At 38.7% G+C, this 21612-nt stretch overlaps 2 protein-coding genes across 2 annotated transcripts; both read left to right on the top strand.

Annotated features, from left to right (window-relative positions):
* Nucleotides 1-1147: 1147 nt before the first annotated feature.
* On the top strand, nt 1148-17881 carry LOC115927983 (uncharacterized protein RP028-like). Its single transcript, XM_030994416.1, has 4 exons — nt 1148-1374; nt 3640-3762; nt 6164-6412; nt 17856-17881. Exons 1-4 carry the CDS (start codon nt 1341-1343, stop codon nt 17879-17881), a joined length of 432 nt encoding a protein of 143 aa, XP_030850276.1. The 5' UTR covers nt 1148-1340.
* On the top strand, nt 17881-20454 carry LOC594132 (sterol 24-C-methyltransferase). The gene is made up of 3 exons (XM_793581.4): nt 17881-18085; nt 19336-19458; nt 19739-20454. The coding sequence occupies exons 1-3, from the start codon at nt 17881-17883 to the stop codon at nt 20299-20301; spliced, it is 891 nt and encodes a 296-aa protein (XP_798674.4). The 3' UTR covers nt 20302-20454.
* Nucleotides 20455-21612: the final 1158 nt, after the last annotated feature.

Raw genomic sequence — 21612 nt, 5'->3', positions numbered from 1 at the left:
TGGCTAATCCAACCACATTAACTTTCGCATCCTACCGGGTACCCAACACCTGGGTGGAGAGAAGCAAACGTAGATTAATGTCTTGCCAAAGGACATTAGTGCCGCGGCGGGACTTGACCTTGTGATCCACAGTTCGGTTACATATCCACTCGACCACGACACCTACTTTTGGCCGAATAGATGGTGAAGTACCGAGTATGGAACCTTCTATTATGATCGCCCTCCTAGATCTCTGCATAAATTCTTGGATTTTAATCTTTCTCTGTAGGCCTGCTTTTACCATGATATTTATGTTTATCTGTTTATGAAGGAATTATTTTGAAAAAATGGCAAAGTTCGGAGAAGAGGAGACTGCGGGACAGTTTTCCAATCGCCTCTACGGAATCGTAGAGGGTGGATTGACGTCGCTCTCCATCGCCTTCGGGGTCAAAACAGGTCTTTTCGACGTCCTCGTCGAGCACCATCACACACCGATGACATCACAAGAATTGGCAGATGCAGGAGGTTTTAAAGAAAGGTAGGTTCATCAATGTCAAGATGTTAATAGGGTTCGCTTGTGACCCAAATCATGTAGTTCCCCATTCATCAGTGTACATTGGTGTCTGCAATCATAAGCTGTATTGGAAAAATGTATCAAATGTAAATGAATCAATCACAAATCCTACATTAATTCATACGTTTGAAAAGATGACATAGAAGTCAACGGATCAATTATCAATCGATCAATCATAGAATATTGTAATGAAATATGATTACCAAGATGATACTTTTGTTAATGTATTGCTCTTCGATTATAGGGACGTTCAACAAACACATATCACCTCGGGGAACTATCCATCAGAAACACATTTTCATTTTATAGCTCCATATAGAAGTTTCGTTCATCAAGTTTATGCAAGAATAGGTCTCGCTCCCATTTGTCGTTATTTCCAGGGGCGCCGTTCTAATTTTGAATACGTTTTTTTTTACATTCGTCCCATGTCCCACCATCCATCCCTCCTCTCTCTCTCTCTCTCTCGGTCCTCCCACTCGTTCTCCCATCTCCTCTGCCCCCACTCTTTTCTCCTTACCCTCTTCGCCGTCTTAATTCCCTCCCTACTTCTTATTTTCCCCTCCATTTACCTTATTCAACTCTCACCGCCCGATCTTGATGACTTTAAAGGTACGTCCGTGAATGGCTAGGAACGGTGGCAGGAGCACGCATCGTCCATCTCGACCCCGTAACGGAACGCTACCACATCCCAGCTCAACTCCTCGATGTCTTCAAGAAAGGCACCCCTCAGAACCAGCTCGTCCTAGCTACCAAGGCGGTGCCCTTCCTCAGTGAGGTCTTCAACGATATGCTGGAGGTGGTCAAGAAGGAAGGTCCATTAGGTAAGTGTTCATCATGGAGGTTTCGTGGTCGAGTGGATACGTCACCATCACAAGGTCCGCGGTTCGAACCCCGCCGCGGCACTAATGTCCTTTGGAAAGACATTGATCTACATTTGCCACATTCAACCCAGGTGATGTAATGGATACCTGGCAGGAATAAATTCCTTGAATTGCTAGCGCGCCGTAATGGCAGCCGTGCTAAAGCTAGGTTAATATTCTCCCTCGATCTCCGCCTCAGAATAGTTTACTAGATCGATGGCGCATAAAAAATCCTGCGTACGCCCCTGTATACATGTATACATCATATTAGTTATTGTCAACTAGATGTCTGAAGGGATCTTTATCATTTTCATGTTTTCAAAAGAAATTGAAATATCAATATGAAGTTAATGATGATGATAATGATTCACAGCATTTGTATGGTGCCATATATCTGTTAAAAACACATTCAAAGTTAAACAAACTTTCTATGAGCAACAAGATAGGTTTGCCTATATAAGGGAGTTTACAGATAGCACATGGTACAAATGACCCAAATATCCACAGATCTTTTACACATGGAGAAGTTCCACTTTGAGCATATTTGAATAATAACTGCCAAAGTCCTAGATGTGCTTCATGAATACCTTTTGTTTGCCATCTTGAAAAGAATACTTCGACCTACGTATCATAGAATGTACCGTTGGTGCATAAATGAATAATGTTACATAACTTTCATGAGCGCATATCCAGTATTCATCTCTGTGGGTTTTACCTTTTGGTACAAATGACCTTTATCTGCCCATGCGCAGATTGTATCTGTAAACTCCCTTATTGTTTTATGCTTTGAGAAAAATTGAATAAAGACTTTTTTTGAAGAAGAAAAAATGGGTCATTGCGACCATGGTCGTTGGTTGTGCTGGAGACCGACAGCCGAGAAACCACGAGACCAAAATCCCCCAAGAGACCTTGCATATACAACTCTGTCAGAAGAACTGCGAGACCGACAAGTTCTCGTCAACTGTTGGACTCAAAAACCTCGTGAAAAATTTGTCAGAATTACAGCATATGCGGGAGCTCTTAGGGCTAAAAACGAAACGTCTTGCATCATTTTATTTACACTGATAACACCCTTAACTTTCCGGCTGATCTGGTCAGACACAGTGAAGCACAGACAGCCAGTGGCGGATCCAGGGGGGGGGGGGGGGGGGCCGGCCCCCCCCCTTGAGAAAAAACCATGTAAAATCACGTGATTTTTACCTTTTTTTGGGGGGGGGTGCAAATTGAAATTTTTTTGAGGATCAAAAATTAAAAAAATTGTGCTCACTACCCCCCCCCCCCCCCCCCCCCCCCCCCCCCACTGAGCAAATTTTTGGCCGGCGCGTTTTCAAATTTTCGGGAGCAAAAAAAAAAAAAAAGTTGGGCCCCCTCCCCTAAGAAATCCTGGATCCGCGCCTGCAGACAGCAATATTTTGGCTTTTGTCCGGGGAAAAAAAATCGTTGTTGACAGAACACTTGCTCATTCATGCCGGATTGCTGGGTACACGCCAGGCTTTTTTTCACTGCAAATTTCCCAAGAGAAACGTAGTACAATGCAGATTGCATGCATGCGATTGAGCTTTAAATATGGTAGGCTGTTCATGAGAAATCAAACCAATGACAGAAATCATTATCAATAATAGTAATTTTTTAAGCTGGTGTTCATTCCACACCGATTTTCGGAACAATCTGAATCAATGCGCTAAACCATCCAACCCTGCGTCAAGCAATTGCGTCTGCACCGAGATACTGCATTTATAAGTCATTAAATAGTGCACTCATGTGCCGAGATACATTGGCAATTGAAATTACGCCTTTTTAGCAAACAATTAAATCTCTGAAGTATTTGGTTCGTCGAGTTTTGCATTTGGTATGTGTAAAACTGTTGGCGGGACTCATCGGCCCGAATTCACAAAGGAGGTTTGTCGACAAACCTCCTTTTGTTTTTTTACAAACCAGGTTTGTAAAAAAACGCGTCAAAACGCGTCATATGACGTACATAAACCTCGGTTTGTCGACAAACCTCCTTTGTGAATTCGGGCCATCAAGTTTGTTCGTCGTTTACTGTGGCATGCAATCTTCTGAAATGCAACAACATGTTAGCACAGTGCGTCTTACCTTCGTCGGCAAATCCACAAATTTAAGGATTTGGATTTTAGTTTTTACTTCTCAAAATACACGTTGTCTTTAAATAGAAATGAAGTAGTCCTATGCTAAGACTGTTAATTTGAATTATTCAATTATTAGGTCTTCCATTTTCCAAGGCCAAGTCTTTCACTGAGTTTGAAGATGACTTCTCACGACTGTGGTACGAGAATGAGTTTCGTCAAGAGTTCATCCCATCGATTCCTTCGCTTCACACAAAACTAGGTAATACTGGAAATCATTGTTTGCCTCTAAATACTTTAATGAAAGCTCTCCACAAAGAACGATTTTGTTACTCGAATAGAGTACAGTCAATTTGTTAGAATATTCAATTTGGTGGCATGTCTATATTTCCACGGAGTGCCGCATACGAATTTTAATTTTTTTTTACTGAAATATTGGGGACAAAATATTCGATACAGTCACACCTACGCTTTCGGGGGAGGGAGGGAGGGGTTGGGGGGTTGGGAGTAATAACCAATTCCCTATATTTCCTATTGCCATTGTCCCTAATGGCATCAGAACAAAAATGTTTAATATACTATCCAAAGATGAATTTTATACTGAGTATCATAAACTCCAATAAATAAACACTATTTTGTCTGAGTATGTGTGTGTGTGTGTGTGTGTGTGTGTGGGGGGGGGGGTAGGGGGTTTAGATGGCTGGGTTTAGGGAAGTGCAATCTATATTTAATTCTTGTATTTTATATGGTGTATTCCCTACTCAATTAGAACTAGCAAAAGTAATCCCAGTTTTTAAAGCAGGTGATGTTAGTTATGCCAAAAATTACCGCCCAATATCTGTTTTACCTTTATTTTCAAAGATTTTTGAGAAGTGCTTATACAAACGTTTGAATGATTTTCTATTTTCATGTAAGATTCTGTCTGATAATCAATATGGTTTCCGCTCGGGACACTCCGCATCGATGGCGCGTTCTTGAATTTATTCACAAAGCTTGTAAAGCTATCGATTCTAAAGAATACATGGTTGGATTGTTTCTCGATTTGAGCAAAGCCTTCGATACATTAGATCATTATATTTTGTTGAGCAAATTGGAAGATTATGGAATTCGTGGAAATGTATTATTATTGTTTAAGAGTTATTTGTTAGACCGGTCTCAGTTTGTAGTTATCAATAATCATAAATCTTCAAATAAGCTAATTCGATGCGGAATGCCCCAAGGGTCCATTTTTTTCCTTTACTTTTCTTGGTTTATATGAACGATATCATTACTTGTTCTAAACTCTTACAATTTATTCTTTTTGCAGATGACACCAGTGTGTTCATGTCTGGAAGTAATCTGAACATGTTATTAGATACATTTACTGTCGAATTACATAAATAGAATGATTGGTTGTTAAATAATAAATTGGTTATAAATATTGATAAGACTCAATTTATGTTATTTACAAAGAGAAAAGTTGAAGATGATAATTTGATTATTCATTTTAGTGGACAAGCTATAAATTGTGTTTCTTTCATTTAATTTCTCGGTGTTTACATCGATGATAAATTGACATGGCATGAGCACATTGGTGTCATATGTAATAGAGTTGCTAAGGGAGTTAGTATTATTTATCGATTAAGACACTTCCCACGATATATTTTGATTATGTTATATTATGCTTTGATAATTCCACACATTAATTATTGTAATATTACATGGTCAAATAGTTCTGATTATTTTATGACGAAATTATTTAAATTACAAAAGAAGGCTGTTCGATTACTTTACGATGCCCCGTTCAATGGCCACACTTTGCCACTTTTTTAACAATTAAAGCTTCTAAATGTTTATGATATAAATAATGTTAATATTGCTATATTTATGTTTATGTGTTTTAAGGGATTATTGCCAAGGTCCATGTCATGTAAATTTACTTTCAATTATGAAATACATTCTTATGAAACCCGTAATGCTGGTAATTTTCATTTTCCTAAAATCCGTACAAATGTTTAAAAAAATACAGTTTTTTCCAAAGGGCCAGTTTTGTGGAAAAATATCCCATTTAATATAAAAAAAAACTCTACTTCACTGAATATTTTTAAACGAATGTATAAATCCCATCTTTTATTATTGTATTCAATCTCAAAATAAATGACGTTACGTTTCAGTTAATGCACTTTTTAATGTATTCCCCCTCCCCTTCCCTTCTTCCTTTTGTTGTTTTCTTCTTTTGTATTGGTGTTTAGATTCTCTCGGCTTCCTTTTCCTTTTTTCTTTTCTCAACAGTACAATGTATACTTTTTAAGGGGTTGACGTTGATAAGGCTAATTGCCCTTTTTGTTTACCCCACATTCACATAAAATTTTGTTTGCTCCTTCCCTTTGTATTTTTCTTGTAATCGATCTTTTATCTGTATACCATGTTTGTATGTTTTGATGTTTTTATGGAGAATGAAATAAATGAAATGAAAATGAAATGATTAATCCTGACTTAGGCGTATCTCATATTTCCAAATTCATGTAGTGAAAGTAATTTTGTTGATGAAGTTACATTTTAAAAATGAACAGTCCTTTTAGCAATAGGAAGAAGATGATATGTACTAGAGTGCTTACAAACAAGCCCAATTCAGAAGAAAACAGCTCAAATGTTTACTATTTTTCCTTTATCGTTTCCTCCAGACAAGGGCATCAGTATGTTGGATGTAGGGTGCGGCCACGGAGCAGGTATTCTAAAGTTAGCCGAGCACTACCCTTGCAATCGCTTCGTCGGCATCGAAATCGGAGAGGATAGCGTCAAATCAGCTCGTGACTTGGCCAACGTCAAGAACCTGACGAACGTTGAGTTCCACTGCATCGATGCAACGACCTTGCCTAAGGATTGGGCCAATACCTTCGACTACGTGTTCTTCTATAATGTCATCCAGGGGCGTAGACAACGGGGGGGGGGGGGGATGAGGGGGATGCATCCCCCCACCTCACAAGGTGGGGAGGGGGGGGGGGGGCATGTACAATCATCCCCCCAGGTTTTTGGGGATGATATTTGCTTACTTAATAAGTCATATGATGATGATAATAGTAATAATAATAATGATAACAATTATAATATTAATAATAATAATAATTATGATGATGATGATAATAATAATCCTCATCATTATTGTAATTGTGTTTATTGTTAGCCGCATTCACACGGTGAAAGCCAGTTCTAAAACAGAATAGAAAATGAATGTGATACAACAGTATACATAATAATTCGTGACAGAGAGTACCATACTACTATCTTTATAACAAGTATTATTCAAACAAACATATATAATTATGTATAATCATGAATTGTTCAACTTCATGCTCCCACTATATGACTATTGTTACACTAATACTGATATCAGGACTGACTGGTATACATTAGTTTGTTGTTAAGCTTGCAGCAGCTACATCTTTTCTGTATTGTTAACTTTTTATTTATTTTTGTTTTATTTAAGATGCACTTTGTTTTGTATTCATTTAAAATATGTTGATTGATGCATGAAGACATAAGTTCGAAATGTTTAAAGAAGTTTGTTTCATGTAAAGCGCAGTGTGAATTTACCCTGTCTTGAAATGCGAGATAAAAGGAACCTATTAGTATTAGCATTATTATTTGTATTAGTATTATTTTTTATTTGTATTATTATTATTATTATTATTATTATTATTATTATTATTATTATTATTATTATTATTATTATTATTATTATTATTATTATTATAAGACTGAGATCAAATAGAAGTAAATAGTGTCCTAATTTGAAACGATGCAATGCCGTTATGGTTCCGATTTCTTCACAAACTTACAAAGCAGTATTGTTACTCCATGGATCATAGTGATACTGTTTATGTTTTTTGTATCTGTATGTTAATGAGCCGCCAGCCAATATCCATCTATGGATACTATGCCTGTTTCTTTGAGGTAAAAAAAGCATAGTATGTACGTATTCATTATGCTTTATAATGAACAGACATATTGTTCAAAGTTTAATCGTTATTTGGGAGGGGGGACACCCCCCTCCCACACCCTCCCCCCGCTCGGTCGCTTCGCTCCCTCGCTAGCGTTGGCAGCCCAGTCATCCCCCCAGGTGTACGAACCTGTCTACGCCACTGATGTCATCCACGACTTAGCGCGTCCGGATTTGGTTTTGAAGGAAGTCAAAGGGTTATGACATCAGAGGCACTTATGTCTGTTCTTGAGATCAATGCAAGCTCGAAGCAAGCAAACAACATTGATAGTCAAGGAGGTTCTGAGTTGTATACCTTCAGTCTGTTTCATTGTCTACCTGTGTCGTGTAATACCCCTGGAAGTCTAGGACTTGGAACGGCCTGGGGGAAGGAGGCAGCGACGGAGTTCTTGAAGGAACAGGGCTTTACGATTAAATCAATAACTGAATCACCAAAACTCCATTTTCTGTGCACTGTATCGACAGAGTCCCTTAAAGGCCAATGATCATCCATTGTGCCATCACGTGTTTTGTAGGAGCCAGATTTTTTTCAACCGGGTTGCCGCGAGAAAAATTAGTTAAAGATCCATGTTAGATCCATTTTGAAATAAATCTTAATTTCGTGAAAACAAAATACATAGTTACCCCTTTTTTTCTCTGAACAGAAGATCCAATGTTTATAATAATAAATATAATCTGGATTTATATATAACGCTTAATACGAAATACCAATTCTAAGCGCTTTATATTATTACCCCAGTCATCGGATTCATCCACGCACAATGTGCAGCATATCCACTCCCTGGGGAGTATTCCTACCATAATCATGGTCACCTTGAGGGAATATGGCAATTACCAGGTCCCAATATCTCTCCTGGGAATGGCAAATGTATATGTCAAAAAGATATTAGTGCCGTGATGGGGATCGAACCCACGACTTTAGATTTCAAGGCAAGTGCTTAAACCGCTCGACCACGGTACCTCTAAATTTACAACCGTTGATCTGTATTGAAAAAAAAAATCTGTTTTTAAATAAATATGTTGAATAAATATGTGCCACATGATATTCGTATATTATCTTTTTTATTCAGTGATAGATTTTCATCTCAACATATGGAGTTCAAATACTCTGAGAGACTTTGCTTTCTACAGTTAACAACTAAAGTATTCGAACCCCTTGTAATGTTCTTTTGTAACTCAACAGCGAAAGGTGGATTGGTTGAATTAGGCCCTTTGTTGAATACTTTTCGATAAAAGCTCTGATTTGTCACATTCCCAAGAAATATTACTCGGGTAATTCCAAGAAAATTACAAAACTTGGAAAAGTAATGCATAATTTAGGTGTTAGCTATACATAATGGGCCTAGTGTTGTTTCGATGGTACTATTCGAAAATACGCTGTGATGACAGCCCTAGATGCAGCGCAACTCTTCCACGCGGCTGGCATTGTGAGAAAGCACCTATATACCTTAACTAATGACTATATATTATATATTCATTAATACACGCATGGAGTTATGGCATATAGTTCGTTACTTTTTATAATCCCCCACAACGAATTTAATTTGTTTGTAGTCTGATCTTATTCTTTATTAATTCTGCTTTAGTTCTCGTTGAATTTTTTAAATGTCTATTATGTCACTTTTGTATTGAATAATTACTATGTGTATCATTTCTATTAATTAATCTTTCTTTTAATGAAAATGTGGAGAAAACAAAAACAATTTAATTCAATTTAATTCAATCCTTAAATCTTGTCCTGCGGGGGTATAGTGTTTGAATCATGCTTTTGATTGTACAAGACAGTGTATGTATGCATTCCAGAATTCAGTCATAATTTCACTATCGAATGGACCTAATGTGTCATAAAAGGCAATGCGTCGACAGAAAATTAATGTTCTCTTGCCAAAAATAATAGAGTTGGCAATACCATGGCTCACCGAACAATTTAAAGCAAAGTTATGTTGCACCCCCGAACAAATTATGGGTTCGGGTGTCGGCGCGCGAACCCCCCCCCCCCCACCCCACCCCCCCTTCTGTGTGTGTGTGTGTGTGTGTGTGTGTGTGTTTGGGTATATTGGGTTTTTACAGACGAGTATCAATCAGATATGATTATTTACGTCTGGGGACCGACCTTTAAACGTCCTTGCATCCGAAAGACGTGACTCAATTTCAAATTGTTACATGTATCATGTATAATATACATTGTATAGTATTAATGACTGCTTTGAGAGAAATAGTTGTTTTATTACGCTCAAGGGAAGGTTAGAATTGTGCTATTAGCCCAATAGCCCAATTGTAACCTTCCCGAGAGCGTATGAAAACAACTATTTCTCGAATATTAAAGCAGTCATTAATACTTTTATATGCCGAAAAAAAATAGACTAAAAAATGAAAAATTAAAAATATTTGTCATTTTTGTCGAAGACGGGATTCGAACTCTTGCGTACAACAAGAGGTGTACCGAAAACCAACGCTTAGACCACTCGGCTATGGCCCGCCGTTAACATGTTTGGCAGTTTTCTCCAATATATACATTAAAGGGAAAGTCCACCCTGAAATTAAGTTAGTTTTAATAGGAGTAGAAAAATGAGAGAAACAAGTCAGTGAAAGTTTGAGCAAATTCCGATTAAAAATAAGGAAGTTAGGATTTTTGAAGTTGTGATCAATCAAACACAAATTGGCAACTCTATGACGTATCATGCGAGCTCAACTTCCATTTGCTCAGTACTAAAAAAATCTAAAATTTTCATTTTTCCTCAAGAAAAATTTCAACCATACATGCACCCTAAATATAATAATTGCAAATATGTTTCTATACTCCCCCTGCAAGGAACAAATATATATTCCGTCATCAATAACGAAGAAAACATGATTTTATGGAATATTATGCACAAAGCAAATGAAGGAGAGCTCGTATAATAAGTCACAGAGTTGCCAATTTGTATTTGATTGATCACAACTTCAATAATTCATAACTTTCTTATTTTCATTCAGAATTTGCTCAAACTTTCACTCACCTGATTTTCTTATTATTCTGCCTCTATCGAAACAAACTTATTTTTTGGGTGGACTTTCCCTTTAAAATGGATTGAAACCGGCTTCGCGTGTGATGAATGCTTCGCAAAAGCTCCATATACGGACTCTTCTTTTACTTTTGCAATGCATATTGGCACGAACTTAGATCAAGATCTATCGGCAGATGTTGTTTTTTTTGTTTTTGGAAGTTTATTTTCGTCTTCATGTCAACAATGCAAGATAAAATTGTCGGTAAGATCGATCGAGATTCAATTGTATTGAAATTACCGACCAATCCTTCGCACACATACGGCATCCTCCATCGCTCAAACCATTTTTTAACATGTAAACCTATGGGGTAACCATGGAGGCTGACCAACTGTTTTTAATAACCATGGTTATTAAAAATATTGAAATGTTTTATGCATGGTTACCGAGAATTTTACAGGAACAGTTGAAGTTTATGAATGCAATTCGACCAATCAGATGGCTGGATTTCTTAAGTGAGGTATATAATGTATCATATTGTACTGTTGAGAAGGAAATTAGTGTTAATAAATACAAAATACAAATATCCCTTATGCTGGAGTTGATCGTATGTGCTAAACGCGCCAAATATCTTTTACGATATTGATTCAGAATATATACATATTTCAATATTTTTGCAGTTCTTCCGCTAGTATCTTTTCTCAATAAAAAAAAATATTATCGAAAATAATATCGCTCGTGATATTCGTTTGTCTCGCAATGTATGGTGAACAAGGGATCTACAAGATCACGACGTCGACCATACATTAGGAACTTTTAGATTCTGCACGACGAGAACGCGGACTGCCCTTTTAAGGCAATGTGACATCACTGCCAGTGCCTTAAAAGGACGTCACATTGCCTGTCTTGTACAAGACAGTGCAGGCGCGTACGCAGGGGGGGGGGGGGGGGGTGTCCTCCCCCCCCCGCTTATTGAGCGGCTGAGTCGTTGCGAAATTTTGGGCCCGATTTCACCCCCCCCCCCCTTGAAAAATTCCTGCGTACGCCACTGAGACAGTGTATGTATGCATTCCAGAATTCAATCATAATTTCACTATCGAATGGGCCTAATGTGTCATAAAAGCCAATGAGTCGACAGAAAATTAATGTTCTCTTGCCAAAAATATATGTGCTTTGTATATATCTATTTTCTATAATATTATTATATTGTCACTTTATCTATTTTAAACTATTAACATATTCTGACTTTGTAACACCATGCAAGTCTATTATGACATTATTATTACTATTATTTATAAATATTGTTAATATATATATACTTTTCTCATTTTGTCTTCTTCTTTTCTTTATTTTCTCTCTAAAAAAAGGGGAAGACAAGAGAAAACGGGGAAGAAAGGAAAAGGAAGCAATTGCAATGCACCCACGTGATCACTAGGATTTACCAAGAGAGTTTTGTTGCTAAATCTTTTTTTCCCTTTTTTTTCACGAGGCAGCCATCCATTTCCAGCCTAACCGCTAATATGGCTTAGCGTCAAATTTATCGATTATCGTCAGTACAAGCACCGTTTTGGTACACTAGGGCTTCCTTAGGAAATACTGAACGATATAAGGGTAGGAGCCCCCGGCAAAAAATCAAATAAGGGTGTGGTGGGCGGGGGCGTCGTCCCGGAGCCCCCAAATAATAGATAAGGTGAAATAACGTTGATTTGTTGTTGTACAAAGGCAAATTTTGGTGCAGGGTTTCCTTAGGAAATACTGAACAATATAAGGGTAGGAGCCCCCGGCAAAAAAAATCAAATAGGGGTGTGGTGGGCGTGGGCGTCGTCCCGGAGCCCCCAAATATTAGATAAGGTGAAATAACATTGATATGTTGTTGTACAAAGGCAAATTTTGGTGCAGAGTTTCCTTAGGACCTTCTGAACATTGTAAGGGTTAGAGGCCCACAAACCGAATATTTAAAAAAGCTGCGATTTAGGTTTTAATTTTACTGAGCCAAATGCATGGATACTTGTTTATTTTACTTTTGCTTAATTTCCACTCTGTTATGCTTCAGCGCACTTACATTCAGTCTCTCATGTCTGCTAGCTATTGGCTTCTATTGTCCTGTCCCTATTCATTCATCCTCATGCACATTACCTGCCATTATAGCACCGGCTATTCTACCCAGTACACTATAGGCACATGGCACTCTATCTTTCCTCAGACTTTCTATTGGTTACCTACTTCTTGTACAATCTTGTGATTGGTTATGAGGGACTTTTAGATTTGCACGTCGACATAGTGGACTGCTACCAGCAGGCTCGTAGCCAGGGGCGGTGGGGCGGTCGCCCCCCCCCCAAAAAAAAAGGGAGAAAAAGAAGAAAGGAAAAGGACGTAGGAAGAGAAAGGATTAAGAGTCGAGAACGGTACAACGAATCGTCTTCTTTCTCTAATAATTTAATGAATCCTCAAAGCTTCCGCGCCTCGCCGGGTGTGGGGGGGGGGGGGGGGGGAACTGGATTCAGATAAGGATTAAGAGTTGAGAACGGTACAACGAATCGTCTTCTCCCTCTAATAATTTATGAAACGTCAAAGCTTCTGCGCTTCGCGCGGGAGCGGGGAAACTGACTTTAAACAGGGATTTAGAGTCGAGAACGGTAAAACGTATCGTCTTCTTTCTCTAATAATTTAAGAAACGTCTTTCGCGCGGGAGGGGGGGGGGGCCGAATTCAGACAAGGATATAAAGTCGATCGGGAATGGTACAACGAATCGTCTTCTTTCTTTAATAATCTAATGAAACGTCAGAGCTTCCGCGCTACGCGCGGAGGAAGGGGAACTTGATTCAAACATGAATTAAGAGCCGAGAACAGTACAACGAATCGTCTTCTTTCTCTAATGAAACGTCAACAGAAACTGAATTTAGATAAGGATTAAGAGTCGAGAACGGTCAAACGAATCGTCTTCTTTCTCTAATAATTTAATGAAACGTCAAAACTCCCCCTCCCTGCACCCACCCCCCTAGGGAGCGTGATTCGCACGCTTCGCGTGCTCACTACCGCCCCCTAAAATGAAATCCTGGCTACGCGCTTAATTGGCTACGTGTGATGTCCATTTGTGCCTTGAAAGTACGTCACACGTAGCAGTCCACTATGTCGACGTGCAAATCTAAAAGTCCCGATTATTGTTTCATGGACTGCTCGCAGCCATTTTATAGATGTATTAAAATATATAGCAGTGCAGCTTAATTTTGTCTTGTGTGGGTCCTTACAATATTTTGTATTGTAGGCCTACCATGAATAAATGATAAATGAAATAAAAAAAATATTGTGGTAAAGGTTAAAACACACAACTATATTTTCACCCTTTTAAATCAGGCCAGGGCGAACCAGTTTGTTATACGGTTGACCTCAAAACGCAATATTTCATACATTTTATTTTTTTTTCAAAATCTTTTTTTGTTGTTTTGTTTTGTTGTTACTACTTTAATGTTTTGATTTAAAAATGTATTCATTGTTATATATTTGTCCTCATTTGCTATGTTATCATTATATATATGTACATATGTTTTTGAATGCTTTTTATTTTGATGTAAACTTGCATTTTTAGTCTTCGGACTTGTTGACAAGTAATGAATAAAACCTTATTTAGCGACCCTCATGTCGTATTATGAATAGAGACCCTCATTTCCTATTATGAATAGCGACCCTCTTCTCCTATTATAAATAGCGACCCTCATGTCCTATTATGAATAGCAACCCTCTTCTCCTATTATGAATAGCAACCCTCTTCTCTTATTATGAATAGCGACCCTCATGTCGTATTATGAATACCGACCCCCTTCTCCTTTTATGAATAGCGACCCCCTACTCCTATTATGAATAGCGACCCTCTTCTCGTATTATGAATAGCGACCCTCTTCTCCTATTATGAATAGCGACCCTAATGTCGTATTATGAATAGCGACCCTCTTCTCCTATTATGAATAGCGACCCTCTTCTCCTATTATGAATAGCGACCCTTTTCATTGATTATGAATAATGACCCTTATGAATAATGACCCTTATGAATAGCGACCCTCATTTTCCATTATGAATAGCGACCCTCATTTCGTATTATGAATAGCGACCCTCATTTCGTATTATGAATAGCGACCCTCTTTCTGTATTATGAATACCGACCCTTTTGTAATATTATGAATAGGGACCCCTATGAATAGCGACCCTCACGTCGTATTATGAATAGCGACCCTTATGTCGTATAATGAATAGCGACCCTCTTCTCCTATTATGAATACCGACCCTCTTCTTTGATTATGAATAGCGGTCCTTCCGAATAATGACCCTTTTGAATAATGACCCTTTTCTCCAATTATGAAAAGCTGACCTTATGAATAGCGGTCCTTATGAATAGTGGACCTTATGAATAGCGGTCCTTATGAATAGCGACATTGACCCTGGTTTGTAACGGTAGCTGAAATAAAAATTCCTCATTAATTGCTATCTTCCATTTCGATTTTTGGGGCAAGAGTTAATGAAAATGTAGGCCTATTGTGTGTGCATGTAATTGCTCTCGGTCTCATTTCATCTTTACCCATGTTTGCAGTGTATAATCAAAATAATGTATGTACATGTAAATACGTACCAAGGTAAATACAGTGCTATTTACAAAAAAAAGTATAAGTATATTTGTTAACAACCCATGGCAAAATAATAACGTCTGTGACCTTTACATATATGCCATAGCAGTGGCGAAGCTAGGGTAATGAGTGATTGTGTTGTTCTTGAGGGGGCTGAGCCATTATTGTCTGAATCTCCACAAAAACAATAATATCTGATGACTCGGGGAACAGAAAGGCTATACCCCTTCTCCCCCCCCCCCCCCCGAAAAAAGAAAATTGTTGTTTAAAATATATTCGAAAGATGCTCTCTGTGAACTAAATATGTATATCATATTTAGTAGTTTGGGACCTTGCATTTAAGATCACTTTTCAGCTCCAGTCTGAGCTTACAACCACTCTCTGGTACGTAGGCAGCAAATTTGAGATGATTGCCCATAACTTTGTATTACCTTCAAATAAATAACAAATGAGTAACGGGCACATAGATTGATCCTCGATAACATTGCACTACGCCAATAAACAAGGTCAAGGTAAGTCTTTATCTCACACACCGGGCAGGTAAATCAGGATCAAAGAAACGTAAGTAGAGTATAGAAGAGAAAGCAAGACGCCCTCTCACACCAAGCCTGGCGGAAATCATCGAAATCGATGGATAAACTCAACAACAACCCTCCTAGAAGAGACCCAATCATCGATCACATGATTTTTGTTGTATAAAGAGCCACTATAATCTATATTTGTCTCTCTAAGACCATGGATCTGCTATACACAATCTCTGTTTTCGTAATTTCCTACAGTTCTTCTTTGAGTTAAAAGTTCAAGTATATTGTGCAAGGGAATGTAACAACTGAGCAGATTCCATTTTTGAACAATAACACTAGACCACATTATAGTCGAATAAAATATTCTTAAACTTTGAAATTAAAATAATGAAGAATTGTAAATATTTTCGAATATTTAGAATTCCCCGGGAATTGCCGCCCCTGCTGAAAATAAAATACTATTTAATGTTTAACCTCGGTGTAAGAAGAAATTTCATGATTTAGCCTTATGATGGGAAGGTCAAATGGAGAGTAAATACTATGATAACCAACCATTTAGGATTTTAAATAAACATACTACTCTGATCATAAAGAATACATTTATTTTCTGGTCTAAAGACCAATTTATGTAGAACGCATGGACTTTACTTCTTTATATTGACTCTAAAACGAAACATGAGGCTTGTATACGGTTGGTCTTGTGTGACTAAGGTCCTACAACATGGAACAAAATATAATTTGACGGTAAACATGCACTTGATGGAACCCATACAATTATTACAAAAGTAGTGGCAGGGGGGAAAAGGGCATCCCTTTTCTCTCTCGTTGTTCTTCTTTTTCTTTCTTTCCCCTTTCTTTTCATTTTAAATAGGGGTGCATTTGGGTAAAAATAACTGATTGTGTTATCTCACCCTGAAAACATTTGCTAAGCTAGTTAAAGATATAGACCGGTAGTAGTAAAATTGCGGTTCCAGGGTTTTGGATGCAAAATATCCATTTAATATTGTTTAGTTATTGTTGTCAGAGCAATACTTCAACCTAAATTCGCAAAAAAACAAAAACAGAAATATATGCCCAAATATTTAATGTTGAAGTGCATTCGCGATATCTATTCAGGCCGGATCGATATGATAATTTAGCAAGTATATCAATTAGTAGGCGGTTTCTCGGCAAAATTTGTGTCATCACGTATTAGTCAAAACATGTTCTTTCACATGATTGGAAAGAAGAGCTTCCATTTAATTTTTTAGAGGGGGGGGGGGGGCGTTTCCAAAGCTGGACTATGCCTTGAACAGTCGACTGTCACACACCGGTCACACATCTGTGTAGCAAAATGCAGATGTCAAATCAATAAAATGCTTATGATAAGATTTTTTATGAAGATTTATTCTTGTTGTGATTTTTTCTTCGTATCTGATGTTTGAGACATTCATAGTTGATGAACTTCTTTTTGGATAACGTCTTTCGGATGGTGACGTTAAAGGTCGGTCCCCAGACGTAAATAAAATGATTGACATTAACGCCACTCTGCAAAAACCCAATTACACACGTTGTTATCTTGAAGATCTAATATTGTCATACCTCGGCAGGCGCACCAGAAACAGTTTGGGATTGGGGGTGGAAAACATTCCAGGGGGCTCACCTTCAGGGGCAGTGGCGTAATGAGCAAAAAAGTTTAGGGGCAGAAGAATAATCTGCGCCACCATCACTCTTACATGTTAAATGCAGCCCCCGCGGGACGCTTTTCAAATTGGGAGTATTAACGATCAGGTAGAGCGTAAATTGGCGTGGGGTCCAGGGACGGAGCCCCCGGAAGCTCAGGGTTTTTAGGCATTAAATTACAGTCAGATAAGCATAATTATTTTGATACCTCATTTGCGAGTTTTGCGAAATGCACTGGCAGGTAACTCATTCTTTCTTTCTCTCTTTTTTTCTTTCTCCCTTTCTTTTTTTCTTCTCTTTAACATACTTTTTCAAAAAAGTAAAAGGGGACTCGGGTTCTGCAGGCCCTGACATGAAGGCTCCTAAATAAGCATATTTTTTGCCTGACGGTAAATTTGGGATTTTGTAATTTCCAACAAACGTTATAAACATTTGGCAACCGCTCCAACATGCCAGTCGGTCAATGCAAGCGCACCAGCTTGTATGTCTCCCCCTCTCTCCCTCTCTCTCTCTGTTCCTCTCTCATATCATTCGGAGTTATACGCAAGGCTTGAATGTATAACCTTTTCTATAATGTCTTTCATGACAGGTATGTTCGAGAATGGCTGGGCGTGATGACCACGGCCTACATCGTCGATCTCGACCCTGTAACAGAGAGGTACCATCGATCTACCAACGCATCGCGTCGACAGCTTTCGATCAGGGACAATGGATCAGGGACAATGGCGGGTCAGGGGGCTGACTGCTCCGTAGGAATACCCATTATTAGTGAGGTTTTCAACAAGATGCTCGAAGTCGTCAAGAAAGATGGACCGAGAGGTGATGAATAATGTAACAGATTTTTCTTCGGGTTGTACGACGGCGACTATAAACCTAAATCTATAGCCCAAATCACAATTGCAAACCTAACCATAACGTTATATTTGACGAAATAACGCCTTTCCCTAACAATTAATAGAGTACCGAAGTGTAACGTCATACTGGCCGAGTTGTCAAGGTAGCTGGCTCGAAACAATTTTGTGCTAAACAGCAGCAAAAAACACTGAATTTGCCCTGCTCCAGCCCGTTGCTTCAATGATTTCGCGGTGAACCTCACGCGCAGGCTCTGTTGTTTGTAACCAGTAAACTGGACGATGAGAGAATATGACGTAGCACTTAGATACTGTAAACCGCGTGAGAAAATGTCGGGTCACTAAAATAACAATGTGTCGGAAACAGTAACTCTTGTGAACCACCATGACCACATGCAGGTGCCGATATAATGTGCTGGATTCTTTTTCCCATTTATTTATTTATTTATTTATTTATTTATTTCTAATCTTTTGACAGGGTAGCCCATTCACCTACAAGTAGTGGTCTTCCATGGGGCCCTTCATAAACATGAACATATTTACATCGTTTATAACGTTTATACAAGCAGTTAAAAAAAAAATACTCATTTGCAAAATACACATATATCATTAGCCTAGTAAACAGTAATGTCAATAGGAAAATATTGATTAAGTCGCAATTATGTGAATAAGTCATGTTAATATTACAGAACATGCATGTAGTGTATGTTCGGCTGAGCTATATTCACAGATTACAACTTTGTTTAAACAATCTCTTAAATGAATTGACAGAGGAAGCCGTTCTCAACGAATTATTTAGCTTATTCCATTCAAATATGGAAGAAACAATTGGGCTACACTTATAACAATCATTGTGAAATCTAGGCACACGTAAACATCCACTGTCTATTTGCCTGTTTGGTGTTAAGCTAAGTTCTTAAAAACGTTTCAGGTGTTCATATTTTGACAAGCAAGGTGTTTCATACACAACTGTCTCTCTCAACCCAGGGGTAGTTAACGGACCACGATTGCAATCAATACTTTGAAACCCCACTTAAATTCAACTTCAAGTGCTCATCTTTTCAAATGTGCGAACACGACAATGAAATATTACGTAATCCGAACATGGGGTTTGAAAATTGGTTTCCTGAAATTCTTTGCGATCGTACCTAGCTGACAGAATGTAGTACTTGAAAGATATTTTCGCTCATCATCTTCTTGTTTTATGTTTTATTCCAGGTTTGACATTTTCAATGACGCCAAATTACCACGAATTCAACGATAGTTATGGCCTGCCGTGGTTCAATCACTACTTCCTTCAGGAGTTCATTCCATCTCAACCCGAGATCAAGGCAAGATTGGGTAAGAGGATCATTCCTAACTGTTCTCGCTGATTTATGATTGTGAGTTATGGCTTGATCCTGTGGATACGGGGGGGGGGGGGGGGGGGGGGGAGGGGTCAGACCGTATTTGACGACGAGCTGAATTTTCTGGGTTTCAATCAACCCGATGTGTTTTCATAACAGTACCGAACCCGCCGAAGGGCGGTATCTATACACTGACTTTCATTTCAATGTGAATTTTAGAAGGTAATTTGGATGTTCGATGTTGATAGTCCTATGTGTATCATCAATAATTTCAGAGAGTGGAATTCGGATGCTTGACGTCGGGTGCGGTCGCGGTGCTGCAATGAAAATGCTGGCCCAGAGTTTTCCCAACAGCCATTTCGTCGGTCTTGACATTGACCAGTGCAACGTGGATTGGGCCTATAAGGATGTAGCCACGCTTGGTCTGAAGAACCTTGAGTACGTCTGCGCCGACGCCTCTGCGATGCCTAACGACTGGACCTCGACTTTCGACTACGTTTTCTTCTTCAACCTCCTCCACGACACACCCCGACCTGACCTGATCATTGATGACGTCAAGAGAGTGATGAAGAAGGATGGAATCATGTCGGTGATCGAGCTGTATGCTGAATCGAAACACGCCGATAACCTTGGAGATCCGAACGCCTCGTTTATTTACACCGACAGCTTGTTTTACTGTCTGCCGATGTCCAACAACCATCCTGGCTCCATGGCTCTAGGTGCGATGTGGGGCAAGGACAGCATAAAGAAGTTCCTGGAAGGAAAGGGTTTCAAAGTGAAAGCAGTCAGCACACTCCCCATGATGCCACAACTTCACTTCCTGTCTGAATTAATGTAAATCAAAGCTTGCAAAAGAAAAGGTGTGGATGGGGTTCATATAAACGGGGAAAATATAAACAACTTATCATATGGTTATGATTCCCGTATGGTGTGTTTGGGGTGAATAGGGGCCCAATTCGTGAAAAAATTTTGAGCGGCGAGTCAGCGAGCCGGGGGTTGGGGGGGGGGCGGTAGGGGGGCCCGTCTTCTTTTTTGTATCTAAAAAAAAAGGTTTACAATTACCTGTTTTGCGGTCCAGGGGAGCCTCCCCCCTAGATCCGCCACTGCAAACACCCCTTTGGCAAAAAGGGGGGGGGGGGGGGTGTTTTCGAATATTAAAAACACCCTTTATCTGTGTTTCAGGTATTTACAAATGGGGGAAAAATGTTATTGATTCTTTTGTTTTCCGTTTTGAGATCGCCTTGGTCTAACACTATTTATACCTGTTCTTGTTGCTTGTTTATCGCAACAATATCTGAGATGTTCGGCCTACATTATTCCGCGCGAGTCGCTGACGTCGGTAGACATTCCTACTTCGTTCGCTTCAGTACGGGTGTGCAGAGGATGGCCGAAGATGGCATGCGCATGCGAATACATGCGTACCTGCACCATTTACCGTTTTATACCTTTTACTACATGTATTGAATATTGACTGATCATATTTGAAATCATATGTCTATGTGTGCACTGGAAAGCAGTCAATGTCTATTTTTGATACATGTACTTAGTAGTATTTTTTTCTTGAATAGTCCCTGGCAAAGTCAGCTCACCTGTCATTTTTTAAATTTTATTGTAACAGTTGTAAAAAATGTATTGGTAGTGGATATTGAATTCCACGTCCGCCTCTTTTCCTCAAGGAGGCATTTGTTCCAGCTTATGAAAAATTTCTGCAGTTTTTTTTTTTTGGTATGCTCTTTCCTCATGTGACACCTATTGATCGTAAAAAGAAAAAACATCAGATTACTGAATACAAATAACTATAATACTTATCTGAAATAATATCTCTAGTGATATTCGTTTGAACACGCTTGCTAACAATACATTTTATCACCTGACGAAGTGTTTCGAATATCACTAGAGATATTATTTCAGATACTATATCCGCAATGAGTAATATAATTAGAATTATATTCCACATACTAAGAATCTTGCTCTACGATTGGTCAAATGTAAATCACGTGATGAAAGATAGATCGCCCATTATTGATGGGAGAAGCAAAAAGTTCTTTACACTGTGTAGATAGTACTACTATCTACACAGTGCAACGCACTTTCACTGAAGATAGAGGTACTATCTACAAAGGGCAACGCACTTTTACTGAAGATTATC

This window comes from Strongylocentrotus purpuratus, unplaced genomic scaffold (genome assembly GCF_000002235.5).
Source record: "Strongylocentrotus purpuratus isolate Spur 01 unplaced genomic scaffold, Spur_5.0 spur5_scaffold_21, whole genome shotgun sequence".
NCBI classification, from domain to species: Eukaryota; Metazoa; Echinodermata; class Echinoidea; order Camarodonta; family Strongylocentrotidae; genus Strongylocentrotus; species Strongylocentrotus purpuratus.
The sequence above is the reverse complement of the archived record's forward strand: the minus strand, read 5'-3'. Positions and strand labels throughout refer to the sequence as shown.